The 25,754-nt window shown below is 41.5% G+C and overlaps 2 protein-coding genes across 2 annotated transcripts; one reads left to right on the top strand and one right to left on the bottom strand.

Annotated features, from left to right (window-relative positions):
• The first annotated feature begins 129 nt into the window (after positions 1-129).
• On the top strand, positions 130-8,635 carry LOC134006120 (steroid 17-alpha-hydroxylase/17,20 lyase). The gene is made up of 10 exons (XM_062445206.1): positions 130-275; positions 470-590; positions 1,103-1,241; positions 2,806-3,035; positions 3,988-4,074; positions 5,295-5,534; positions 5,931-6,100; positions 6,780-6,883; positions 7,026-7,265; positions 8,631-8,635. Exons 1-10 carry the CDS (start codon positions 130-132, stop codon positions 8,633-8,635), a joined length of 1,482 nt encoding a protein of 493 aa, XP_062301190.1.
• A 4,293-nt stretch (positions 8,636-12,928) lies between these two features.
• si:ch73-290k24.6 (mucin-2) lies at positions 12,929-19,355 on the bottom strand. Its single transcript, XM_062445153.1, has 4 exons — positions 18,808-19,355; positions 17,330-17,491; positions 16,054-16,258; positions 12,929-15,650 (listed from the first exon to the last, which is right to left on the bottom strand). The coding sequence occupies exons 1-4, from the start codon at positions 18,950-18,952 to the stop codon at positions 13,415-13,417; spliced, it is 2,748 nt and encodes a 915-aa protein (XP_062301137.1). The 5' UTR covers positions 18,953-19,355; the 3' UTR covers positions 12,929-13,414.
• Between the last annotated feature and the right edge of the window lie 6,399 nt (positions 19,356-25,754).

Below are 25,754 nucleotides of genomic sequence, written 5' to 3'. Positions count from 1 at the left end.
AGAGATTCAAATCCAGAACTTCAGTGTCTTCAGTGTCTCTTCATCGCAGCCATGTTCAGCTTCATCTTTCCTTTCTCCTTCCCTCCGTCAATCCTCCTCATCATCTTCATCGTGGTCTTCGTATTGCTCATGGTCACACGTCGGTCCCTTCCTGGCACCGACCCCCCGGCTCAGGGCTCCATCCCCTGCCTGCCTCGGCTCCCCGTCCTGGGCAGCCTCCCCTGGCTGGGAGGAAGCGTCCCTCCGCACCTCCTCTTCACCCAGCTGGCTCGTAGGTGAGAAAAACAAGACTCTCAAAAACTCCTGAACTGAACAGAAGATGGTGTCGATGTGTTTTAGGATTAAGTCTTTAAAGTTTTAGTCCCTGCTGATAATCTTTGAATGAGAAGTTGAACCTCTTTCCACCCGGATGCTGATCAGGTGACTGTGAGGTGAATATAAAGAGTGTATTTGTTGACGTGTTTGTCAGGTACGGGCCTCTGTTCGCTCTCTACCTCGGTCCTCACTACACCGTGGTCGTCAACAACCATCAACACGCCCGAGAGGTTCTGCTGCACAGAGGGAAAGACTTCGCTGGACGGCCGAGCATGGTGAGAAATACACGTTAAATATATCTGTGTTCATTAAGACTATTCGTTAATTTAAGACTTGATTCGGGCCCAACTGATACTGGTCCTTTGGGTTAATGCCGATATTAGGAAGTAAAAAAATTATGATAAAGATATAGCAGCTGATAATCTTATAGGATATAGGGCTGGGTGATATAGACAAAATCAAATATCACAATATTTATGACCAACTACCTTAATATCAGGATCGCAGGGGTGACTATTGGTGAGGGTTTTGATAATAATCATCAGTAATGTGGATATAATGATCAATAATATATGTGGGTACACTCATAGTTCACCTGAAAATAAGAACTGTGTGTTTTCGTGACCCTAGAGAGGAGCTTCAGAACCAAAACTCATTAAATATCTTACTGGCACCGACATCAAATTAGTTTTAAATGAATCAGACTTCAGTAGATGGACATCAGGTTGTTTAAACATAACAGCTTTCAGGACAACTTTAAAAACACATCTTGTTGGTTCGTCCTCAGGTGACGACCGACCTGCTGACCAGAGAAGGTAAAGACATCGCCTTCTCAGACTACTCTCCTCTCTGGAAGTTACATCGCCGCCTCGTCCACAACTCCTTCACTCTGTTTGGAGAAGGAACGAGCCGACTGCAGGACATCGGTACATCTGCTCCATCCATCCATACATTTACCTATTCTTTATCTCTCCACCTCTACATATAACTCAGTTTCCTGTTGAAGAAGAAAGCCTCCTCTTAGGATCTCTGCTGTTCCTTCTTCAAACAGGACAAACCAACACTGGTACCTCCTCGCATTACTGTAATTATCTGCAGTCACCAGTAACAATCCATCTCTTGGCTGTCACCAAATCAGCTACTTGAACATATTTACTATTTAGTAACCTTGTGAACTCTAAATATTACCAAGCAGCCAGCTAACAGCTAAATCACAGAGCTTGGCATGTTTAAGGGACTGTTTCTTTGAGCCTCTCTGCACCATTAAATAACCAGATTTTAAAACCAGACATTGTGGGAAACATTATGTTTAATAGCAACTCTGACTTCTGACCTCTCATCAGGAAAAAAATAACCAAACAGCCCAACTCCAAAAGTTACCTGTGAACATTATAGCTCTCAAACTAACATAATAAGTAAACTTCTTCCAGTAATGTAACGAACAAAATTGCACCTTATGCTTACAAATAATCACAAACTGTGTTCACTTCATCAGAATAAAGGTGCATGACAGCAGCTCAACCACACAAACAGCCAACATTATCAACATGTGCACATCAATAACCGTTTGCACCACATTAACAGCAACATACACAGCAGCAGCAGCAGCAGCATCTGGCACGGCGGCCAATATTAGATTAAAAAACGTACCTTCTAATTATCACATTGATGAAAGTTGAAGCCTTTTATCTCTGGTGGGTTGATGGGGTTTCTTTTGCCGACTAGCTCCAACTTTTAATGACAAATTAATCTTGAAAAAGGCGTTACTAATCCTTTCTATCCACGTTTACTCCCGGTTTGTTTATCTGATTTATTTCCCGCTCGTTTGTGGTTGTGTTCGCTCCATTTGAGGACGCCGCCCTACCGATGAGCACGTGACATTACCGGCGAAAGTCCGGTGAAACTGTTAACAGTAACGTTAATCTGTCAGCTGACAAAACAAACAATAATGTCGACCTGCAGGGATACAGCCATGTTAACTTGATTTTAATGTAAGCCTCATTTCTGTCTTATCGACCTAATTTGACCTGTTTAGGTCAGTGACTGAATCATTGACTGAGCGACACGCCTCCACTTGTTCCTACTGCTATAAAAAAAAGGTGAACTGAAGACAAAATATCTTTTATCTCGGAGCTGACATTTTGGTTGTGTGAGGTAATTTGGAGCCAGAGTCCATCAGCTGCCCCAACAACCTGATGGAGAGCGGTTACATGACAGCAACACATAACTAATTAAAAACGTATTAATAAAAAAAAAAAAAGGTTATATTTCCCATTGGTTAATGTGGAGGGGCGGGACATTACGTATACTGCAGCCAGCCACCAGGGGGCGATCGAGATGTTTTGGCTTTTCTTTTTTGGAGTTGTCACAGTTTTTTGTTGTCTACTTCCATACTGTTTGTCAAACATCAACATTTAGATCTTTTATGGAGTTGTATGCCATTACTTCAGTGATTTTACATAATAACACTTTTTCTATATGTCCTCTCAGTTTTGTCCTCGGTGGACAGTCTGTGTGCTGAGCTGTTGTCCTGTGGGGAACATGGCTTTGACCCGTGTCCTGCAGTGACCAGAGCCGTCACCAACGTGGTGTGCATGCTGGTGTTCAGCGCTACCTATCAGCACGGTGATGCTGAGCTGCAGGAGGTGATCCGATATAACGATGGCATCGTAGAGACGATCGCCAGAGGAGGACTGGTGGACATCTTCCCCTGGATGAAGGTACAAGGACCTAAACTTAATTTAACACTTAACCCTTTAAATAAACCTGAAACAGCCGTTTGTAGAGATGAGGACATGCAACAAAATAAAGTGTCTTTACTTTAATAAAATTCCTCACTTCCTGAAAATTTTATGACTTCAAAAATGTTTTCTTTTCTAAAACACCCCCAATCTTCTGAAATCAGAAATATCCTTACTTTATAAACATGTTGTCCATTTTTTCTGACTTTTAAGATTTTTTTATTTTTCTAAAAAAAAATTCAGAAATATCTTCACTTTATAAAAAATGTCCCCAGTTTCTAAAATATCCTTGTTTAAAAAAAATACTAACATTTTCTAACACTTCCACCATTTGCATAAATATCATAACTTTATTAAAAAAAGATCCCAGTTTTAAAAAAATGTCTTCAAGTTTCAGAAACAAAATTCTAACATTTCCTCAATTTTCAAAAATGTCCCCACTTTATAAACATGTCATCCATTTTTACAAAAAAAATAAAAAATTCTTTATTTCCAAAAATGCCCCTAGTCATCTTGTAAAAATGTCCCCAGTTTTGCTTTTCAAAAATGTTCTTTTTCTGAAATTTCCTCAATTTTCACAAAGGTCCTTACTTTATAAAAAAAATGTTTCCACAATTCAGAAATGTCCCCAATTTTTAGAAGTGTCCTTACTTTATAAGAATGTCCCCAGTTTTTTTTTTTATTTTTTTAAATGTCCTCATTTTCAATTTCAATTCATTTTACAGTGTAACCCCTCTCCAAAAAGTCTTTGTTTTCCAAAAATATATTCACTTTATAAAAATGCTCCCACAGTTCATGAATGTCCTTATCTTTCAGAAATGTCCTCACTCTCAAGTTGTAAAACACACATTTGTCCTCACAAAGACAGAAGTTCTTGAACCCACACAGTCATTAAAAGACTCAGATACTAACATCTGTTTCTGTCCTTCAGGTCTTTCCTAACAAGTCTCTCAGTAAACTAAAGGAGTGCATCACCGTCAGAGACCGACTGCTGACTCGGAAACTGGAGGAACACAAGGTGAAGTAAACACACACGAAGCTTTGAACACTCTCACAAACATAAACTGAGTGATAAAGAAACATGTGACGTACCAGCAGATGGCGCCATCTTCCCCAACAACCACAATCTGACAGTGTTACACTCAACTAACAACATCCTGATGATTCAGCTTTTTCTTAGATAATTACCAGAAGTGGAAGTTAAAATGTAAAGGAACACTCAACAGGGTCAACAAAATAATTAGGATTCAGCTTCTGGAGATCCTGAATTCTCACAGCATGTTTTCTGACAAGATATCTCACTCTGGACCAAAGATCTGGGCACACTTTTTAAATTATTTGCATTTATTTGTGTATATTGATCTTGTACTGTGTTGATCGTACAAATTCATTCTGAATAATTGCACAAAAATCCAAGTTTTCTTTATTTGTTCCGTAAACTAAAAATGTTTAAGTCATAAATATGAGCGTCCAACTGGAGAAAAACATCAGCCCCCCCTGGTGGTGATTACAGGTAGCACATGTGTTGGACTCGCAGGTCAGTCTCTGAACACTTCACACATACAGACATATAGAGGTCTCATTGTTAAAACTGGGTTAAACAAGATATTATCCTGTTGTCCTCAGGTCAAGGAAGGACAGGAGGAAGGGAGGAAAGAAGGATGGAAGGAAGGAAGGGAGGGAGGGAAGGAGGAAAGGAGGAAAAGAGGAAGGAAGTAAGGACAGAAGGAAGGAAAGGAGGAAGGGAGGGAGGGATGAAGGAATGAAGGAAAGAGGAAGGAAGTAAGGAGAGAAGGAAGAGAGGAAGGAAAGAGGAAGGAAGTAAGGAGAGAAGGAAGGGAGGAAGGATGGAAAGAAGGAAGGAAGGAAAGGAGTAAGGAGGGAGGGAGGAAGGAAAGGAGGAAGGAAGGAAGGAAGAAAGGATTAAGGAGGGAGGAAGGAAGGAAAGGAGAAAGGAAGGAAGGAAGGAAAGAAGTATGGAAGGAGGAGAGAGCAAAGAAGTATGGAAGGAGGAGGGAGTAAAGAAAGATGGAAGGAGGGGAAGAACGAAGGAAAAATAAAAGGAAGAGGAAGGAAGGAAGGAAGGAAGGAAGGAAGGAAGGAAGGAAGGAAGGAAGGAAGGAAGGAAGGAAGGAAGGAAGGAAGGAAGGAAGGAAGGAAGGAACAGTCAAAAGAGATGGGGTCAATTTGACCCGGGAGGACGACAGGAGGGTTAAGATAAACCTGTTAAACTTTGAGTCCACCTCTCTGACTCGTATTCAGGCCTCGCTGGGTGACGGTGACCCCCGTGACCTCCTGGATGCTCTGCTAAAGGGCAAGACGGGCAGCGGTCGGGGTCAAAGGTCGTCGGGGTCGGAGGACGAAGGGATCACAGACGACCACGTCTTGATGACAGCAGCTGAGGCTTTTGGAGCCGGAGTGGAGACGACGTCCACCACGCTGCTGTGGATCCTGGCCTACCTGCTGCACCACCCAGAGGTCAACACGCCGTCAATACTGATAGACAATAATAATAATAATTAACCTTCGTGTTGTTCTCCACAAAGCTTGTGTGTCAGTTGTTTCTCTGGTATTCATAAACTACTGCTACCACTTATATATTTACAATTCGAAATGTTCGAACACATCTAAAGATTACTGCTTTTGGAAAGTTACAAATGGGAAGTTTCAGATGTTGTTCGACTTTGGATGAAGTGTACCGATTTATGAGATCTTTCAATCATGAGATAGTTTTATCAATTACAAGAAGCAGATTTCAGACTTAGAAGAAAAAACCTCTTTTTCTTTACTGGATGCAACATGCTTCTGTAGGTCTTGATGATTATAAATGATCACTGTCTGAATGTGTTGGTCACTCGATGCCCCCCCCCCCAGGTCCAGGAGCGTGTGCAGAGGGAGCTGGACGAGCACGTGGGTAGCGATCGAGCGGTGTGCATGTCGGACCGCAGCCAACTGCCGTACCTGGACTGTGTCATCAACGAGGGCATGAGGATCCGACCGGTCAGCCCCGTCCTGATCCCCCACACCGCCATGACCGACAGCAGGTACACCTACACCTTCATACTTCAATACACAACTATATTATACACATGTGAACATAAAGTATTTATATAATCACACTTATAGTAGATAAACATTATATATTGGATACTGGCAAAGTTACTAAATACATATACTCAAGTACTGTACTGTAGTACAGTTTGAGGTACTTGTACTTTACTGTAGTACAGTTTGAGGTACTTGTACTTTACTGTAGTACAGTTTGAGGTACTTGTACTTTACTGTAGTACAGTTTGAGGTACTTGTACTTTACTGCAGTACAGTTTGAGGTACTTGTACTTTACTGTAGTACAGTTTGAGGTACTTGTACTTTACTGTAGGACAGGTTGAGGTACTTGTACTTTACTGTAGTACAGTTTGAGGTACTTGTACTTTACTGTAGTACAGTTAGAGGTACTTGTACTTTACTGTAGTATTTCCATGTGATGCTACTTTCTACATCTCAGAGGGAAATATTGTACTTTCTACTCCACTACATTTATTTGACAGCTTTAGTTACTTTTAAGATGCAGATTTGACACAATGGATAATATAACAAGCTTTATAAATACAACACATTGTTAAAGATGAAACCAGTGGTTAGTTTGGTACTTTTACTGCAGTAAAGGATCTGAGTAATGGATTTTATGACTAAATTAAACAGCTTCTTTCATTCTGCTGTAGTATCGGAGGTCACTCGGTCAGTCGTGGGACTCGTGTTTTGGTCAACATGTGGTCGATCCATCACGACCCGAAACACTGGGACAAACCGGACCTGTTCAACCCAGGTAATTATTATTTATGATAACTTAATTTTGTGTATATTTGGACTGTTATTCACCTCAACACTAGGGTGAGTACAAACCTATTCGGCATAACATGGTCCTGATTCTGATTTTCAAATGAACACCTGTTTTCCTGCCTCTCCAGATCGTTTCCTTGACGACCAGGGTCAGCGCGTAACACCCTCCTGCTTCCTGCCGTTCGGGGCGGGGCCTCGGGTCTGCGTTGGCGAATCATTGGCCAGGCTGGAGCTGTTCCTCTTCCTGTCCTCTCTGCTCCAGCGAATGAGCTTCAGGCTGCCGGACGGTGCTCCCCCGCCCAACCTGAAGGGGCGGCTGGGTGTGGTCTTACAGCCTTTACCTTATAAGGTTGTCGTCTCGCCGAGGTCAGGGTGGCAACGAGGGGCGAAATAAAAGACGGGAGACAGATTGACAGCAAAGCTAAAAGCTAGGAAAGAAAACCTTCAATTAACATACAATAGGATGTAATCTGTGAGTTGGTTATTCTACAATATTAAACTGAGTTTTAAAGGTTTAAAGTGGTCACATGTTTTCTAAGACTCTAAGTGTGTAATTGACTTTCCTACTACTAGATATTAATCAATAAATGATTGATCTTCAGTACAGTATTGGTGTTTTGTGTTGTTTTAACCTGTTGGATGATTGTGGTTCTGCTGTATGAACGGACACACAGGTGGCAGATTTGACGGTTTTATTCAGTATATCGTCACACACTTTTAGAACAGGCTGGTTTAGTTAGGTCACACACACATCCACACGTACACACTCACTATTAATTCAGTAATACTAATAATTAGCATCGTAATCATCATAATATTACGGGAGTTTAAAGACCGATCTCTTCTCTGCTTCCTTCCACTCGTCCTCCGACAGAAACCTCATGCAAAAACAGGAAGGACAGAAGAGAAGAGAAGAAGAGAAAAACATTCTTTAGACAGAGGGAGGGGCTCCTACAGTAGAAGGAACAGACTGACGTTTTAGTAAATTAAATAATTTCGTCAAACATCACAGGTGGAGCTGCTTCCAATCTCCTCATGGAACAAATGAAAGTTCATCAAAGAAAAACCAAATAAAAAAAAAATCTTGTTGAGGCCAAAGTTTGACTGGGTTCATGTCTGAGGGTCAGCGCTGGTTTTACAGAGCAGGAAGATTAATTAATTAATTAATTAAAAGACGAGTTAGGGCTCTGAAGTGATTATTGGTTGCCCATGGGACCAGGATTTGGCTGCAATTTTGCCTCACCTAGTGTTTTTTCTGAGTGAAGGACTAACCCAAAAATTAAAATACAGTTTATTGTCTACTCATCATCACAGCTTTATGTCTAATAACTGAACTTAATACAGTTCACCCTGATGTGCAGCTCTTCTTTTACAGCAACAAAAAGCATAAAGCGTCCATCAAATCTCTTCAAGCAGCAGCTGCTGCAGATCTAATGATGGATTTCCATTTATAGCCCAGATACCTGCAGTGTGATGCACCACTGGCAACCGTGACCAGAAGTCATCATGCAGTTCTTTCCACATGACAAACAAGTGAAATGCTGTTGCTTGTCTTGATAATGAACTCTCTTGTGTCAATATTCACATTTCTCTTCAAAACTGTTGAGAGGGTGACTTGGCAGAAAAATCCCAGAAATCTAGACTTTGACCAGTTTTATTTTCAGTCGCTGACTTTTGTGTCTAAATCATTATTTTCTACAGCTGCTTCACAGTAAAAACCCTTCCAACTGTTCACTAATGGGCAGCAGATATTGGTGTGAGTAGAAAATAAAAATGTATTTAATTTCCGGGAGAATCAGTTCCTTTAAATGTTAGTTAGTACAGATTTATGTCTGAAGAAATCACCAGAAGAGGACGATAGACACCAGTTTGAGTAGTTGATGCTACTTGAACTTTCCCAAAGAAAATACCGAAACTTTATTTGGCGAAATTTAAAAGGTAATTTCAGGATTTACACATTTAAGGCAGTACGATATAGCTTTTAAAGTATAAAGTACTGCAGTCAATTTTGGGTTAAAACCAAACCTCTGACCTGTTGATATGAATCCAGTCAGTTTATCAGTGAGGATCATTTTTGAATATTTTGATCCACCAACATTTGAGGAAAAACTAGACCTGTTCAAAAAAACAAAACAACAAAACCCAAACCAAACAAAAACAAACAAAGAAAAAGAGATAAAGACAGAGTCCCCAAAAGTGAATCTAGCCCTAAAATCAGCCAGGAGATCGTCTGAGCTACTATTGGTCATTTGGTTGAAGATTTTACCCGCAAAACGCCTCACAGCACCAGGAGTGTTGACATCTTTACTGTCAGGGACATCCAGTGGAAATTGAACCCCCAACCTCTGGCAGTGCTGGTGCCTTACTGGATCCACTGAGCTGAACAGACACTAACAAACCTCCCTCAACCCAACTCTTCTACGTCAGTCAGTGATTGATTAAATGTCCAATGATACTGATATTGGTGTTGGTGAATCTGTAGATATGGTTTACTTATTATTGATGTGGTTTTACTGGTTTAGTGGTAAAACAACACCAATGGCAAGACGGCAATCATTCATTCTGCGTCGACTCCTTCAGACAATGTCAACACTCTCCTGGTGATGTGAAGAAATGTGGATAAAATTTTCAATGAAATGTCAGAAGCAAAATCAAAACGGTTTGCTTTTCCCTCCACAAGGCTGATCTGAGAGCTGCAGAGCCTTTGGGAACCTGAGCTACAGACAGATTTTCAGACATTTCTCCAGTCATTCTGGTCGAAAGTCCACACCCACACAGAGCAAGAACAGCTCAATCTAATGCTAAGTAGTAACAGTTGTCAAGTAGAAATGGCACTCTGTAACCATGGAGATATATAACCTTATTAGTTCAGATAAACAAAAAACACCATCAACCACAACATCAACCACAACATCGACGGCTCGGTGTCACCCTTGAGCTTTCTTGAGGAGGTCCTTCAGCCTCTAGAAATGCTTCATTCTCGGTCCTCATGCTCAACTTTGGCCTCAATCGAACAAGGCCTGGTTTTTGACCTCGTGTCTGAGACGACTCACAGACGTCATCAGTAAATCTGTTTGAGCTCTGTCCAGATGGGCTCCAAACCAGATTAGTATTTCTGTGAATTTAACCACAAAGGCTTAAAAAAAAAGACCGGATCATGTTTGTATCCTTCAATGTATGAATCCAATCTTATGCATGTTGGTTTCCAAACTGAATACCGCGACTTCTGGAAGTCCAGAAAACATCCAGCTGTCAATCAAGTTTGAAATGAAACTGTCCGCTCTGTTGCTGCCATTTTATGCTAGTCACATCCTGACCAGGGCAGCCATATGCTCTTCTCCCAATGATGTCTTGAGTCCAACAAAGGTTTGTCCATCATGGGTATCTGTATGGATACCACTGTCAAAAAAGCTGTACCCATCATCCTTTGCAACAAATGGGTACATGAAATCCTTGTTGTAATGCAGCATGGACACAGGGTTTAAGGATCATTCAACCAGACTCAACATTTTCCCGTCTGAGAAAGTTGAGATAATGATATATGTGACTGAAACAATCGTCAGGTGACCTGTTCTCATAGTTACACAGGTACCTGAAAGCATCACTTTCTTCCAAGATGATATTGCCTCAAGCTCTTCTGTCTTTATCCTCAGTAAAGACAATATTTGAAGATTCCCACTTTGAAGAGTTCTATTTCCACCAATCATCTGCCTTTACAATCTGATGATGTCACTGCACACTCTGCTTATCATTGGGTAAGGCTCAGACTTTACTCCTTCTGGTATCTTTTCCAACATGCTCCAACATCAAGGCCCATGTTTTTCAAACTGCTAACAGTATAATTTTGAGCTTAAGTGAAAGATAAAAGCACTACTCACAAAATTTTTAATTTAAAAAAACTCTCAAATTCAAGAGATGCTTCCAGAAGACAGAAACAGAGGTCAGAACATACTAGTGGATTAGGGTTTTATTAATTTCACTTGCAAATTGATGCAGGAGATATTAAGAATCTCCCAAAAAAACATAAAAAGAATTAACAATATGGGATATGTAGGATAAATCCCTGTCTCTGATTGGCTGTTCCTGTTCTGAGTATACATTGGGTCAATCACTTTTTTTAAACTGTTGTTGGCTCTTATGAAAACTCTTAAGTGTAATTCTTAAACAGAAAATTCTAAGGTTTGATGAATATGGGCCCTGATTTGGACGCCTACATTAACAGCTGTGAAAACAAGTGCACTTTGTAGGAGGAGGTGTAAGATAATCTGACAGAAAAAATACTTTTCACTTTGACAATCCGGCCGACTCCAGTGTTGAATTTGAAGTTCTAACAAAGTGCGAACTCACAATATCGAAATATCACAAATGTGTGATACACTTCGGTCAAGCATTGGAAATGACACTTCTCTTAAAAACTGCATCAGTTACAATCATTTAATTGCTGTTGTTGAGTGGAAAAAAATCTTTGTTTTCCTCCTGACAACAACACATATTTTAGTTTATCTAGAACCAGATTTTTGTCAGGCAAAGACGCACAGGAATCGCCCAAACCATAGAGGATGCTCTTATCTTTCTTCCCAAATTAAAACATGACAATCACCTAAAAACTTCACCAAAAATGACTCCTTACTTTGCTTCTTAAAGCAGTTGTATTTTCGGGGGCTTATTTACACACAGACTCTTGCTGATGAAAAATATTGCTCTTCACTAATTTCAGATTTTAAGGTGGATTGAAATACACCAAAAGGTACTATACAAATGTTACTAATGCTCTGTCATTGACAAAATATACTCTACCTTTATGTCTTTCAGTCACAAAATATCAATCACAATAATGTCTATTACCTGACAGTGTACCGAACATCAATATGTTACAACAGTGGCCTAGAAATTAATGCTAAATGACATAGTTTCTTCCATTTTAAGGCCCTGAAATAGCTTGGCTTGTTTAGTGAATTTTGTGGGGATAATGTAATTGATCAATGTGTCATTCAATAGAATTTAGGGATTTCTAAATGGTAAAGGAGAAGAGGTGTCTATGAATGGAGAGATGCACAAAGTAAAGGGTTTAGACTTGGACTGAAAGTAGCTTGTGTGGTGTCTGCAACGTACTGACCTCAAATTCAGGGAAAGAGACAGAAAAACAGGGACGGTGGTGATGACGCGTTCAATGTTCTGTTTGATGCTTTGTTCTGCCTAAAAGTCTCCATTGTTGATTCGTAATTATGTAAAAGCTTTTTTTCTGCCGAAAGACCGACGCACAGGAAGCCAACTGTTCCATCCACCATGAAACCTTCCCATACAGGATCAACTGGTTACCCAATTGCCATGAATGCATCTAATTTGATAAACTGCTTTTCCTATTTCATAAACTACCCACTTAATTCCGCTCTCCTGACAGACTTCTACATCAAATGTCTCCCCTACTGAATGAATCAGTCTTCCCTCTGTCAGTCAGAGTGAATCATCCTCCTACATCAGTCTCTCTTCATTTCCAAAACACCCAAATTGTCCCCGGCACGTTTCCAAATCTCCGTCATCACCCGAGACAAGCGAGGTGTCTTCTGCTAAATGTTAAACTATTTTAAGTTGCAAAAATTGATCATAAGTGACTTGAGATTCTGGGTGAGATGAGGCGCACAAGTTTGTTTGCTTTTTAAGGCATTCCCTTCTTGTTTAGCGTCTTGTTTGATATATTAGGCTTGAAGACAAAACTTGGCTCTCACACAGTATGGACTTTAAACATCTAAATCAACTGTTGGTGGCAGTAATTTGCCACAAACAAAGCAATGTGCCAGCAAACGTAAAATGTAAAATAGTATAACAGTTTAACAAGGAAGGAACTGGACTGAACACATTTGTCTCTCCACATGGATACAAGTGTTTTGGTGAGAAAAACATAATCTAACGCAATTGTATGCCTTTAACTGACGAACGAGACACATCACAACAAGCTGCCCCAGCTACCTCTCAGTTCTTAGCCAATGATAAAGATACTGACATTCTTCACAAATAGACAACTCTTCAATGTTATATGATGGCGGATTGCTAAATGTTTTTTGAGACAACTGTAAAACTTATGTTGGAATCAAAATGGGGAAAGGGTCCTGTTTTTCTTGATATCCTGTAGTGCAGTAGTTGTTAAACTTTGCCAACCCCGGACACAATCTCAGTAGATGCTTCTCCTCTTATTAAATCACACAAGTACTCGCCATGCAGACACTTGGACCCATGGCTGATTAAAAGTCCATCTCATACTTGAAGAAACCACGTAGTAATGAGCTAATGCCTTCTGTTGCATCGCAACCTAGGAAACATCCTATACTTGTGCTGGTCTGACTAACAGCTGTTGAACAAGTGACATTTATTAATGTGACTTAGCTCCAAAATCAGGACCATATGCATTCATATCCACCCCAGACAGAACGATCTTCAAAAACAGTTTTAAGAGTGGAAGCCACCTTTCACTTCCTGTTCATCCCTTGTCTGGATGGATTGAACTGCCCACTTTTGTAAATCACACTCTCTCCATGACAATGACGACTTCAGCACTTTCTTCAGACGTTGGCGTAGTGGTGGAGGTGGGGTTACACAGTGTGAGTCCTTCCCCTGTGGTAATCTGACCTCTGGCAGGGCAGTCCACACTGTCATGAAGATCAGTGTTTCCACTTCCTTTTTTATCCCTCTCCGCTACCCCTCCTCTCCTGTCATCCTCCTTCTCTTCCACCTCCTCCTCCTCTTCGTCCTCTTCATCCTCCTCTTCCACCCGACACCTGCACACCTCAATCCCAGAGTCACCGGTTAATCGGCGGTGTCTATACTGACTCTCATCGGCTCCCATGTCCTCCTCTTCATCATCCTCATTCTCCCCCACCTCCTGGTCTTCTTCTCCCTCCTCCCAGCTGGGAGGTCCTGGTTCAAAGATGTCAACACATGGGGAGAAGAGAGTCTGTTTTGGTGGGGACTGAGTAGCACGAGGAGACGGGGAGAGGGAGGAAGTGTGGCCAGAGGAGGATCCACCTTTTTCGGACTGGTGCAGAGCAGTAAGGGGGTCCAGGAGTAAAGCAGGAGCTGGTAAAGAGGTGGAGGTCAGGGCTGAAGGGGAGGGGAGGGAAGGATGAATGGGAAGGGATTGTGGTGAGGATGGGGAAAGTCCTGCACGGGGAGACTGAGTGGGAGCAAAAGAAGATGCAGACTCTATGGTTATGGCTGGGCATAAGGAAGAGGGGGAGGAGGATGCAGGTGTTGGGGTAGGAGAAGACAAAGGAACTGATCTAGAACCAACACCAGATCCAGAGCCAGGACTAAAACTAGCCTGGACATCTGATGGCACTTGACTGATAAGGTCAGACTCTGGAGATTGAGACAGGACCAGAGAAGGACCTGAATTGGCTGGTACAACAGCCTGATGTAGACAAGATACAAGAACAGCAACAGCCTCTGGGTGTTGGGGCAAGCTTGACCTTGGGCTAGGGGGAACCAGGGTTAGACTTGACCCAGGAGACAGTTCTGGGTTCTGGCATGGGGACAATATAGGTGAATTAGGTGCTGTATCTGTAGCTAGGGTAATGTTTGAATGTGCAGTTTTTGGACTTAGAATAGGGCTAGGTGTGGTATCTGGAATTAGGTTGATTTTAGGTAATGAGTTTGGCACTAGGGTAAGGTTTGAAGATACTGGGTCTGGAGCTTGGGTAAGGTCTGTCGGTATTGGGACTGAAGCTTGGGTATGGTTTGACTGTACTGGGTCTGAAGCTTGGGTAAAGTCTGTCGGTACTGGGCCTGGAGCTGGGGTAAGGTTTGTAGGCACTGGGACTGAAGCTTGGGTAAGGTTTGACAGTACTGGGATTGAAGTTTGAGTAAGGTTTGTAGGCACTGGGACTGAAGCTTGGGTAAGGTTTGAAGGTGCTGGGTCTGGCGCTTGGGAAAGGTTTGACAGTACAGGATCTGGAGCCGGGGTATGGTTTGTAGGCACTGGGACTGAAGCTTGGGTAAGGTTTGAAGGTGCTGGGATTGGCACAAGGCTAGGATTTGGGTCATGGGTTGGGACACCAGCAGAGCCTGTAATCAGGGTCAAAGTTCTGCCATCTCCTGGGGATGGCACTGAGGTTGGGCTACTAGGGATATTAGCTGTATCAAAAGTTCTTGTTAGATTGAGGGTTTCAAGGGTTTGGGTGGCTGTAAGGCTCTTAGAAATGGTAGTTGTTGGCGTAGAGGGGCCTGATGTGGAGCCCTCAGCTGAGCCCTCAGTGCTCATTATCTGGATGGAGGGGACTATTGTGTTAACAATAGTTAGATCAGGATGTGTACTTGGGCTACAGGCGCTGACTATCGAGGAACATGGTGATAGGTCAAGCTGTTGCTTTATGGGAGATGTAGATCCAACAGGAAGAACCACCTCTGAACCAGGAGAGGCCAGAGACTGTGGGGAAGCTGCCCTGGTAACTACAGCTACAGTAACAGTCTGGTTGGGAACCGATGAATCCGTGGCACTTGGTTCTTGTCCTCTTGCAGCATCTGCATCCTCAATGTCAATGGCCACAGTGGCAACCATCCTCTCAGAAGCAAAACGTGTCTCATTTACCTCCAAGCAGGTTGCTGCAGCAGCAATGGTCTCCATGGTGACATCAAGAGTGAGGGGCGCAGCTTCGCTTGGCGTGGAGGCGTGGCTCGTGTCAGTCTCGTAGGTGACAGGTGCTGATAGGGAGGAGCTACACGGAGAGGAGGGGCAGCAGGAGTCGCAGGAACAACTGGAGCTACAGTAAAAAAGTGCATTATTCATCTAAATGCTAAATGTGTATGACCACACTTCAGTTTCTTCTTACTCTACAGCTTAACATACACCAACATTTCAAAGAAGCTTGCTGTCATCTCTTTGAGTATTTTTCATACATACCAGAAGACTAATCAGTACTTGTAGCAGAAGTTGAAGCAGGATTACTAGTAATCAATGCAGCAGTAGTGGCCTTAGTAGTATAAGTGTCTCATTTATCAGTCTTCACATCAGTATTACCAGTGTTTCTAGTTGTCCTAGTGATTTTCATTAGTAGTATCCCAAGTAGAGTTACCAGCATTACCAGTAATATCATCAGTGTTTCCTGTACTGCTAATATTTCCCAATATAACGAGTACTCTCAGTAGTGTTAGCGGCATGCTTACCTGTTGTCGGAGCTGAGGGAGGAGGGCCCGTCGCTGAGTGGCCTGTGCAGCAGCGGGCCATGCTGCGTGAGCAGGTGGGGGTCAGCGGCGCGGGGGGGCTGTGGGTATCGTGGGGTGGTGAACACAGAGCTGTAGGGGGGAGGTGGGGTGGAAGGCTGAGCTGCCACCTCCTCATAGGACGGCAGCTTCAGAGAAGCTAGGAAACCTGAAAGATGGATAAAGAGTGAAGTTGAAGAAATGCTGACCCAGTTGATTCTTGTTGTACAATATTTGATTTATTGCATTTAAATATTTTCCATGCAGACTCATGAAAGCTGAAATATTCAGGGGAAATTCCCCTTTAAGACTGAAGCTGAGCTGTATTTTTCCACTGGCTGACAAAACAACTGGCTGCATTGTGTGGACAATGGTTTTAATCTGTCCACGAGGGAAATCTCATTCAGGAGGGCTCTAGGGAAGGCTGTGTTTGTCTGTCCACCTCTTTGGTCCACGCTGAAATATCTCCACAACTGCTGGATGGACTGCTATCAAAAAATGTGTGCAGAAATCCATTGTCAAAAGATTAATACTACAAATAAACTGTTTCTATAGTACCACCATGAAGTTGATATTAATGGTTCAGAGTAAAATATCTTGAGTATCTCATGGATTGACATGACATTTACAACATATATTCAGTGTTCCCACAGGAAACACTAACTACTTTGGTGATCCTCTGACTTTCACTCTAGTGCCACCAGCAGTTCAAAGCTTTTACTGTTACACTTGATGGATTGGTACAACATTTAGTTCACATGTTCATGGTTCTCTGTGATGTTTTCAACTGACTTTCCCTGTCAGTGCCTGTTTAGATGCTAACATGTTTAACCACAACGATGAACATCATGGTGAACATCATACATGCTAATACATTATAATGTGCAGATGTGAGCATTCTCTTCTTTTGAAATCAGTAAAGTTATGACAAACCACTGATTATAATTGTGTGCATATATTTGAACTGTGATGGTGATATGAATGGTTGCAGGACATAAAAGGAATAAACATGTTGTCTGCCTGAAAATCTGAGAAATTCCCTTTTAAGGCGAACGCCTCTGCTGTAAATTTCCACTGCTTTGTCACAGCGACAGATTAGAAAAGAGGCAGATCGCTTGACAGTCGAACGTCAGTCACTTACAAAACAAATCAAAAACTGACTTCATTGTGCTGACGTTGGAAGAGGAGTTTAAAATGAGTCTTAGACAAACACAGACAGAGAGACAGGTAGGTGTCTTACTGAGGTCCAGCATGGAGGAGGGATATGAGTTGGCTCCATGGTAGGCAAGCAGGCTGATCTCTCGCTGTCTCTGCTGCTGCTGGACTCTCAGTTTGGCTCGACGGTGTCGGTAAGCACAACAGCAGCTGAACAGGATGAGGACGGTCCACAACAGCCAGAACCCTGAACATACAGGCTCAGTAAATATTACACTTTACTCAGATAAACAACTACTTTTACAAGAGGCGCTACAAGTACCTCTATCAATCTAGAAAAATCTGTAGCCGGACACTTTAGTCTTCTTCTAATTTCTTTCAGATCTTTTATTAAAGTACCTTTTTATCATCCTTCTAGATTTTAGATTTTAACCTAGAGTGAGGTACAAACAACCAGTCCTGGTCCCAAAACCTCAGTAACCCGGTGATGTACTAAAGGAAGTAGTACCATGTAGAGTAAAGATGTCAGTGGGACCTTTTACAGACTCATCTGGCCTTGCACAACCCTGCTGTTCATCTACAACTTTTTAAATATTTAATACTCTCTGTAGTGCTGTAGTGGTGCTTAATGCTGCCTGGCTTATGTTTTACATCAACATTGATCTCACCATCTCGATTTTGGCTTCCCACAATCAAATTAACGTGATTGAGCGATATTGAAAATGCAAATAAAGCGTTTTCTTAAACCCATCCAGCACACAAACACTCGCATTTCATTCTGCCAAAGATATGTGTCCAATAAACACTGAGGATACTGAAGGCTTCAGGAAAATGGTAAAAACACTGGACAGAAGATATGCTATCCCCTCACGCAATTACTTCTATTTATAAATTCATTATTATAAATACATTTTAAATATTTATATTTTTCTTTAAAGAGATGCACTAAATGTTGGTGAGTAGGAGGACTCATTTATTTTGATGTAAAGATTTGCACATTCAGTCGCATAAGGACCAATATGGATGTGAAAGCATTTACATTTTTTGTCATTAAAATCAATGAATAATCATTTCTACAATATCAGATCCTGACAACTAAAGTATGATTAACATTTTGATTGCAATATTTGGCCAACTCATTGAGGTCTTGGATGGCGATTAGTTTAACACTTTTTACAATACTTAACCCCAACTATGATATTTCTTTAACCTCAATCAAGTGGTTTGAGTCATCTAAACCTAACATCAGGTGTGAACCTTCATTATCTGGTGTCTGTCCATCCTGACCACCGCCACATGTCTTCTGTGCAGTATGGGCACTTTCTGGGTTGCAAAAAACATTTCTAGTGAATGTAATCTGTTCCCACATGGTCTAATAAAGGTCTGACTTGGTCTGTAGACCATAACTAGAGACGAATCATACAAATAATGATCAGAGTGACAGGAAAGCACCAAAAAAATGAAATTACACTCTATACCTCTAAGATCTAGCATAATTACTGCAAACCACATTCAAAGAAAACATCAGCACAACGAGCTCACAGGAAGTTAAAACCAACTTACACCAGAGCTCGTAGTAGTAGGTGCAGCAGCCGGTCTCTCCGCAGCAGTGTCCCGTCTCACACAGGTATCCTCCGTTAGCGTTGGCCCCGGGGCAGTACCGCGGTCTCCCCAGCAGGGGCAGGCTGCCACCGGAGTGGTACTCCATCGCACCCCTGCTCTGCCCGGACTTAGCCCCGCGCCACCGCTACCTGCTAGCCACTAGCGCTAACTAGCTGTTAGCCGCTGAACACGTAGTCCTTGTCAGAGCCCAACTACATTTTCAAAGTAAATTGTTTCCAATTGAACTTTTGAAGCAGGGTTTGTTTGGTTTGATTCAAACTGCTATGCTAGCTGTTAGCTGCTATCTGCAAGTAGCTTCAAAGTGAAGCTAATCTACATTTTCAGAGCAGCTGAACAGTTTCAGAGTCATTTTTATGACAACAAATAACTGAACTCATCACCTAGCAAGATTACTAGGAAGGATTCAGGGACCCCGAATTTTAAGGGGCCCCCAGAAGTCCCTGTAGCACTCAAGCTAACAAGCTACGGTTGTCATTCCAGGTGCTTGGTGCCAAATTGTGTCCATACACAATTAAAAGGGTCTTCAAATCAGATAGAAGAATGTTAACAGAGCGGTTATCCTCCGCAGCCTCAGAGGTCAGAGGTGAGCTGCAGGGTGGCGCCCCCTGCTGCTGGCTCAGAGTCTGAAGCTGCAAAGTCTGGTTTAAACCTCTCTGATGTTTCACTGCACCTCAACTAGCATCACAGGTAATAGTGCTGACGACTGCCACTAAACCCTGCTGGTGCTGCAGCTGTGGTGGTGAACCGGCTGGTGGACTGAGACAGGACGGCAGCCAATAGGAGATCCTGAACTGTAGAGAGAGAGCGAGAGAAAGAAGAAAAGACAATAGTTTATTGATAAACAGCTCGACAGTACGTCACACACACAGCTGAAGCGTCCACTACTACAGGCCTGTTTGATATTCATCACTGCACCGGCTCAAACCACCAGCCGGCACAATGCTCCCTCTCTCTCCATGTCACACACACATATCTGCACTTCTATCCCTGTGAGGACCGACACTGACATCACACCTCGAAGTTTAACCATCACAACGAGGAACTGCTTCAAACCCCAAAATCACCAAAAGATCAATTCCAGTTGGTGACGTCATTGTATGTCATATTACTCTCCTTATTTCCTGTCTGCAGGGCTGAAAAGTAACTGAGTACATTTACTCCAGTACTGTATTAAAGTACAATATTGAGGCACTTGTACTTTACTGTAGTACAGTTTGAGGTACTTGTACTTTACTGTAGTACAGTTGGAGGTACTTGTACTTTACTGTAGTACAGTTGGAGGTACTTGTACTTTACTGTAGTACAGTTTGAGGTACTTCTACTTTACTGTAGTATTTCCATGTGATGCTACTTTCTACATCTCAGAGGGAAATATTGTACTTTCTACTCCACTACATTTATTTGACAGCTTTAGTTACTTTTCAGATGCAGATTTGACACAATGGATAATATAACAAGCTTTATAAATACAACACATTGTTAAAGATGAAACCAAAAAGCAGTGTGTAGTCAGGCTCACATTTCAGATGTCTATGAGTTGTTAACAGCTCCACCAAATACTGATTTTTCCCTCTAAACTTCTCACATGCTTTCATTTCAATAAATGTTCAAATGATCCAATATTTCAGCAAAAATCAAAGATTAGAGAAATCTGCATACTACATCGCTCATAATACTGCAGTACTTCTACTGTAATACTACATACTACATCACTCATAATACTGCAGTACTTTCACTGTAATACTTTAATTACATCAAGCTCATCAGCATATTTATGTTCTCCACTGATTTCTAAGCAGATTAATGGAGGTTTTATTTGCGATGCACATCAGAGATAATGATATCCTCGGGAAGTGTAAGTGACGCTGAATCTATAAATATGTTTATTGCGTCTGTGAGTTCAGATTTGACTGAGTTATTATGACTCAGAGAAGGAAAGCACAGAATTGGCGCCAATTGCAGCAATCTGGCACAAAGCGTTTAAAAATACCTTAATTGCTTCCATGAGCTGCTCGAACTGTTAAAGCAGCAGCCAGACGACAATAAACTTTACCTTTTATTTCACAGTGTCTTTATCTCACATCCTGAAAGCCTTTAACTGTAATTAGAGCTTCAGCTAATATTGTTTTTAATTAATTGATCACTTGATTTGTTGTAATGAGTGTTTGCAGATCGTGAAAGATACACCTAGCTTTACCAAAGCCAACGTTATCGTAATCAAAAACCTTCAAGTTATTTCAATAGAGGACTAAAAATACAGCAAATATAACATTTTGTAGATCAGAAACCAGCAAGTTTTTGAGATTTTTGCTTAATAAATTAAATAAATAATTTATAGATTTTCTAAATAGCTTTTACTAACTACTAACAATTTACTAACGAGATTATATGTGTCAGTTTAAGCTCATGTTAAACGATGATTAATCAATCATATCATACATTTGCTTTGTAGAAAATTGTCCGAGCAGAGCATCACAACATTGGGGAAAAAACAGGCGGGGAGTTCCGGTCCTCTGAAATGAGGCCAACGTGGAAGTAACTTAAAACTGCATTCTATCAAAAGGCCACCAGGGGGCGACCGTTTTGGTGTCAAAAGGACTTCCGTCTCTATACAAGTCAATGGAGAATTCACCAACTTCTCACTTGATTTCTAACCTCAGTAAACGTTTTCAAAATGTGTTTATGGTCTCAATCGCTAGTTTAAAGCCTTCTTCAATGCAGTATGATGTTCATTTGGGACATTTTGGCCTCCCTGATTTTATATGTGACGATAAAGCAGGGTATGCATTAGGGCGTGGCTACGTCGTGATTGACAGGTTGATTGGTTCACAGGTTCAGGAGGGCGCCTCATGCTCCTCCTGATGCCCATATAAGTAGAATCATGTTTTTATTTTTCCCAGCATGCACCTGAAATTTTCAAGATGGTGCTGCTCAGATCCGATACTATTGGCCTCCGAGCAGCAGTCCACAAACCAATGGGTGACGTCACGGATGTTACGTCCATTTTATATACAGTCTATGGAAAAAAACAAAAAAACGTTTGATCCAATAAACACAGACTGATATCTGCTCCAACGACTTATTGACACAATGGGTATCATGTGATCGATCTAGTTAATATTTACATTAAGCAAAAGAAATAAAAAACGGTTACAGAGACGAACTACGATAATTTTACTGAAGTACGATTTTTAATGTACTTGATTATTTCCATTTTATGCGACTGTACTTCTACACCTCTAAAATCCAGAAGGAAATATTGTACTTTCTCAAATTTCACAGATACAAATTTTACAAGTAAAACACCTTATCATTAACACACTGTCTATATGTGTAATTAATGTAAGTCACTTAGTAGGAATCTGTTTTCACTTTGACATTAAAGGTGACACATTGTACTTCTTGTGGTTTTCTGTTATTTATAACCTGTTCTGATGTTGGATAACAAACTTGGTCAAAGTTCACAAACTTAACATGAACATATATAGAAATGCTGCCTGCAAGACAAAAGTCAGGGATCAAACCCGCCCTTAAACACTCAGGCTGTGTCCGAATATTTCTCTCTATTATATATATACAGCGCTCTACATTTAACCTCTGCCATTTCATCTGAGTGTCCACATGCTGAGTGTGTAAATATAACCACTATATAACATTAGAGCCTTAGATATTCCTCCAGTGCTGCCCAAGGCATGTACACTCCCATGCTGCACATTTTAAAGATGTGAAAACGACCGTCACATGACTCTACAGCTGATGGTGACGACACACAATGATGATGATTAGTTAGTGTCTGAAATCTTGATTTGCTGAAGAATGAGTGAAATATTCAGTGTTTATTATACAAGAAGAAGTGATGGGTGAATAATGGAGAGATTTGGGACACAAGCGTTAGTTTACAATATTCTAGCAAAGCCCCTGAATAAAAATACACTTGGAGATGTGCAGAATGTGTCGTATATAAAGGCTCATTTTCTGTTTAAATACCTTTCTGTTGTAAAGCAATGAAACAAGCAGAATTTCAAGGGTCGTGAATACGTTTTATAGTGATGTATAATTCAGTATAATAAATATTCCACTCTGTATGATGAGTTCTTCTATTTTGCAACTAAAACTTGCACATGTTATTTCTACTTTTACTAAAGCAACAGGTCTCAGTAGTTCTTCCATCACTGAGTATTAAGTGTGAGGTTCAGTAATCACTTAGCATCTACAGCTGTTAAGAGGGTCTTTAGTTCACATGGTGTTCTACCTCAAGTACTCTTTACTCATTGGACGGCACGTATATGAACACAGCAGGAGCCAATCAGCTGCTTTGGCTGGTTAATCAGTCCCAACTGGAAACTGCAATTTTGTCCTTGAAATCTCCAAATCAACAGACGCTGGTGATTTTGACCAACTGTTGCATTTCATATTGTAGAAACTTTGATCACTGCAGCTCATTCATGTGGAAGACGGACAAATCTCACCTGAAACTAAAATCACCACCAGAAACCTGAGCTAAACAAGTCAATGTTTGGCAAGAAAGTGGAAGGAAACTGTTTTTTTTACTCCTTGTAATATTGTGCAGAAATCTTCACTTTTCAACCACAAATCTCATGTTTAGAAAATAATGTAAAAATCAACAAGTTGTTTGTCATATGCAGTATTTTCCTCAAAGGAAGTGATGACACATGAACCTTCATTGGTGGCATCTTTTTAAAAATCGCATTATTTTCTAAGGGTGCAAATGTTTCCCCAATTCCTGCAACTTTACTGCAAAAAGAGAAAACATCATGAAGCGTGTCAAAGTTTCTGAGAAAAATGTGTTAAGTATGTTCATTGTGAATAGAGGCAGTAGTGTCTAAACGTTTAGAGGATAAAATCACTATTTGGTGGAGCTGTTAACAACTCATAGACATCTGAAATGTGAGCCGACTACACACTGCTTTTTGGTTTCATCTTTAACAATGTGTTGTATTTATAAAGCTTGTTATATTATCCATTGTGTCAAATCTGCATCTGAAAAGTAACTAAAGCTGTTAAATAAATGTAGTGGAGTAGAAAGTACAATATTTCCCTCTGAGATGTAGAAAGTAGCATCACATGGAAATACTACAGTAAAGTACAAGTACACACAGTACTTAAGTAAATGTACTCAGTTACTCTCCACCACCTGCTGTGCTTCATCTCTCTGTTAACCGACCAGTCAAACAGGCGACTGGTCTAAATGTCCTCATCACTGACCAACAGTCGCTGCTGCAGAGTTCAGCTGGGCTCACAGGAAACGGTGGTGGTCTGTACAGAGTTTCTCATTGGGCCAAGTTCTGCCTGCATGCTGCAGTGCTGCACACACACACACACACACACACACACACACACACACACACACACACACACACACAAACACATGCACGCACACACGCACATCAGGGGTACTGCTATCTGCTATGCAATGACAGCCTTGTGGTAAACATGTTGGCTTATGGTCAGTGAACGCAACACACAAACACACATATATAAATAAATATAAATATATAACATTACAGCTCAAACAGGCTCTGTACTGTTTATAATACTATGAACATATTTATCTACACAGCCTCCATTTCCTCACAAATACACACAGACGTATTATTGTAGACAGCAGCAGTCTGAACACACTGACTGGACGTGTGTGTGTGTGTGTGTGTGTGTGTGTGTGTGTGTGTGTGTGTGTGTGTGTATTCTCAGCTAACCAGCCTGCAGACGGACCCTCCAGCTGCCGTTAACGGTACAATCCTCCGGTAACTACACAGCAGAATCAGCCGTACCGTTTCATCCCGCTCCGTGGTGCTCAGTGTGTCGGTGTGTCGGTGCTCGCAGCCGCCGGGGCCTCCTCTCTCTGTCTGTCCGGTTCCCCGCCTCCTCTCTCGCCCTCCTCGGTGCGACCCTCCGCGAGCCCCGCCGCCATCAGCGCCAGCGGCACGTCAAGCACGCGACACCATAGCGCGCGCTGCCGCCTCTCGCTCGTGCCGTTTTCAACATAAAAGCCCACTACCTTTAATTTAAAGAAAACAGGTTCACAGTTGTGTCTTAAAGCAGCCGGGAACCCAAATGAACTTTATTCTATCCATAAGTAACACAATGACAGTATAAATGATTATGTTGCTCTTTGGTTTTCAATTTCTGTAATAAAACATCTCAAAGTAAAAATCTTCTCAGATGAGGCTCTGTGGTCTGAGATGGACCATCACAGGTGAGATGGACCCACCAAATTTGGGTCAAAGAGCACCAGACCTGCCTTCAGACAGGTTTCATCATCGTTCATCAAGGGAGGAGATAATCGTTTATTAATCGTAATCAAGGTTAAAAGTTCAATTAATCGAGCAGAGCATCACGACGTTGGAGGGAAAAAACACCCAAAAAACGTTCGATCCAATAAACACAGACTGATATCATTAAGAAAAATAAACCGGCTAGTCCTAATCATATCATACATCATCATTAAGAGACGAGCCGGCCTTCAATTTAGCTGTCCGTGAGACTCTTCTAGACTTTCCAAATGTTATCAGACTGAATGGAGAGTTTGATAGTGAACCAGTCATTTCGTTGGGGTTGTGATCCTCAAAAAAATGTATCAGATGCTTCTTTGACCACTAGCCACATCCTGGGGGCTTGAGTGAACCCATAGATCTACCTTCAGAGTCTCAATATCTACACATCACATCCTCTTGGTAGGTTTTAGTCATGAGCAGTGAGTTTTAGGGTTGGGGGGTCGGGGGTGTGATGTGTAGATCTGCAAGACTTCAAATTGACTCTTCTTGAGTAAACAGCTTTTAAACCTCATCAGTTAGAGAGACGCCTTCAAGCATGAAGCCCCGTTGTAATGTAGATTTAAAACATCCCTGCAGCTCTGCTCCACGTTA

The sequence above is a fragment of the Scomber scombrus genome, chromosome 23 (genome assembly GCF_963691925.1).
Source record: "Scomber scombrus chromosome 23, fScoSco1.1, whole genome shotgun sequence".
Lineage (NCBI taxonomy): Eukaryota > Metazoa > Chordata > Actinopteri > Scombriformes > Scombridae > Scomber > Scomber scombrus.
Note: the sequence above shows the minus strand (reverse complement) of the source record. Positions and strands in the feature narration are given on the sequence as shown.

Excerpts from the sequence above, each read along its gene's own strand:
- LOC134006120 (XM_062445206.1), top strand. The coding sequence starts at position 130 with ATGGTCACACGTCGGTCCCTTCCTGGCACCGACCCCCCGGCTCAGGGC. Across the intron at positions 3,036-3,987 it reads ACATCTTCCCCTGGATGAAG|GTCTTTCCTAACAAGTCTCT; the intron begins GTACAAGGACCT and ends TCTGTCCTTCAG. Across the intron at positions 5,535-5,930 it reads ACCTGCTGCACCACCCAGAG|GTCCAGGAGCGTGTGCAGAG; the intron begins GTCAACACGCCG and ends CCCCCCCCCCAG.
- si:ch73-290k24.6 (XM_062445153.1), bottom strand. The coding sequence starts at position 18,952 with ATGGAGTACCACTCCGGTGGCAGCCTGCCCCTGCTGGGGAGACCGCGG. Across the intron at positions 17,492-18,807 it reads CTACTACTACGAGCTCTGGT|GGTTCTGGCTGTTGTGGACC; the intron begins GTAAGTTGGTTT and ends CTGTATGTTCAG. Across the intron at positions 16,259-17,329 it reads CTCCTCCATGCTGGACCTCA|GTTTCCTAGCTTCTCTGAAG; the intron begins GTAAGACACCTA and ends TCCATCTTTCAG.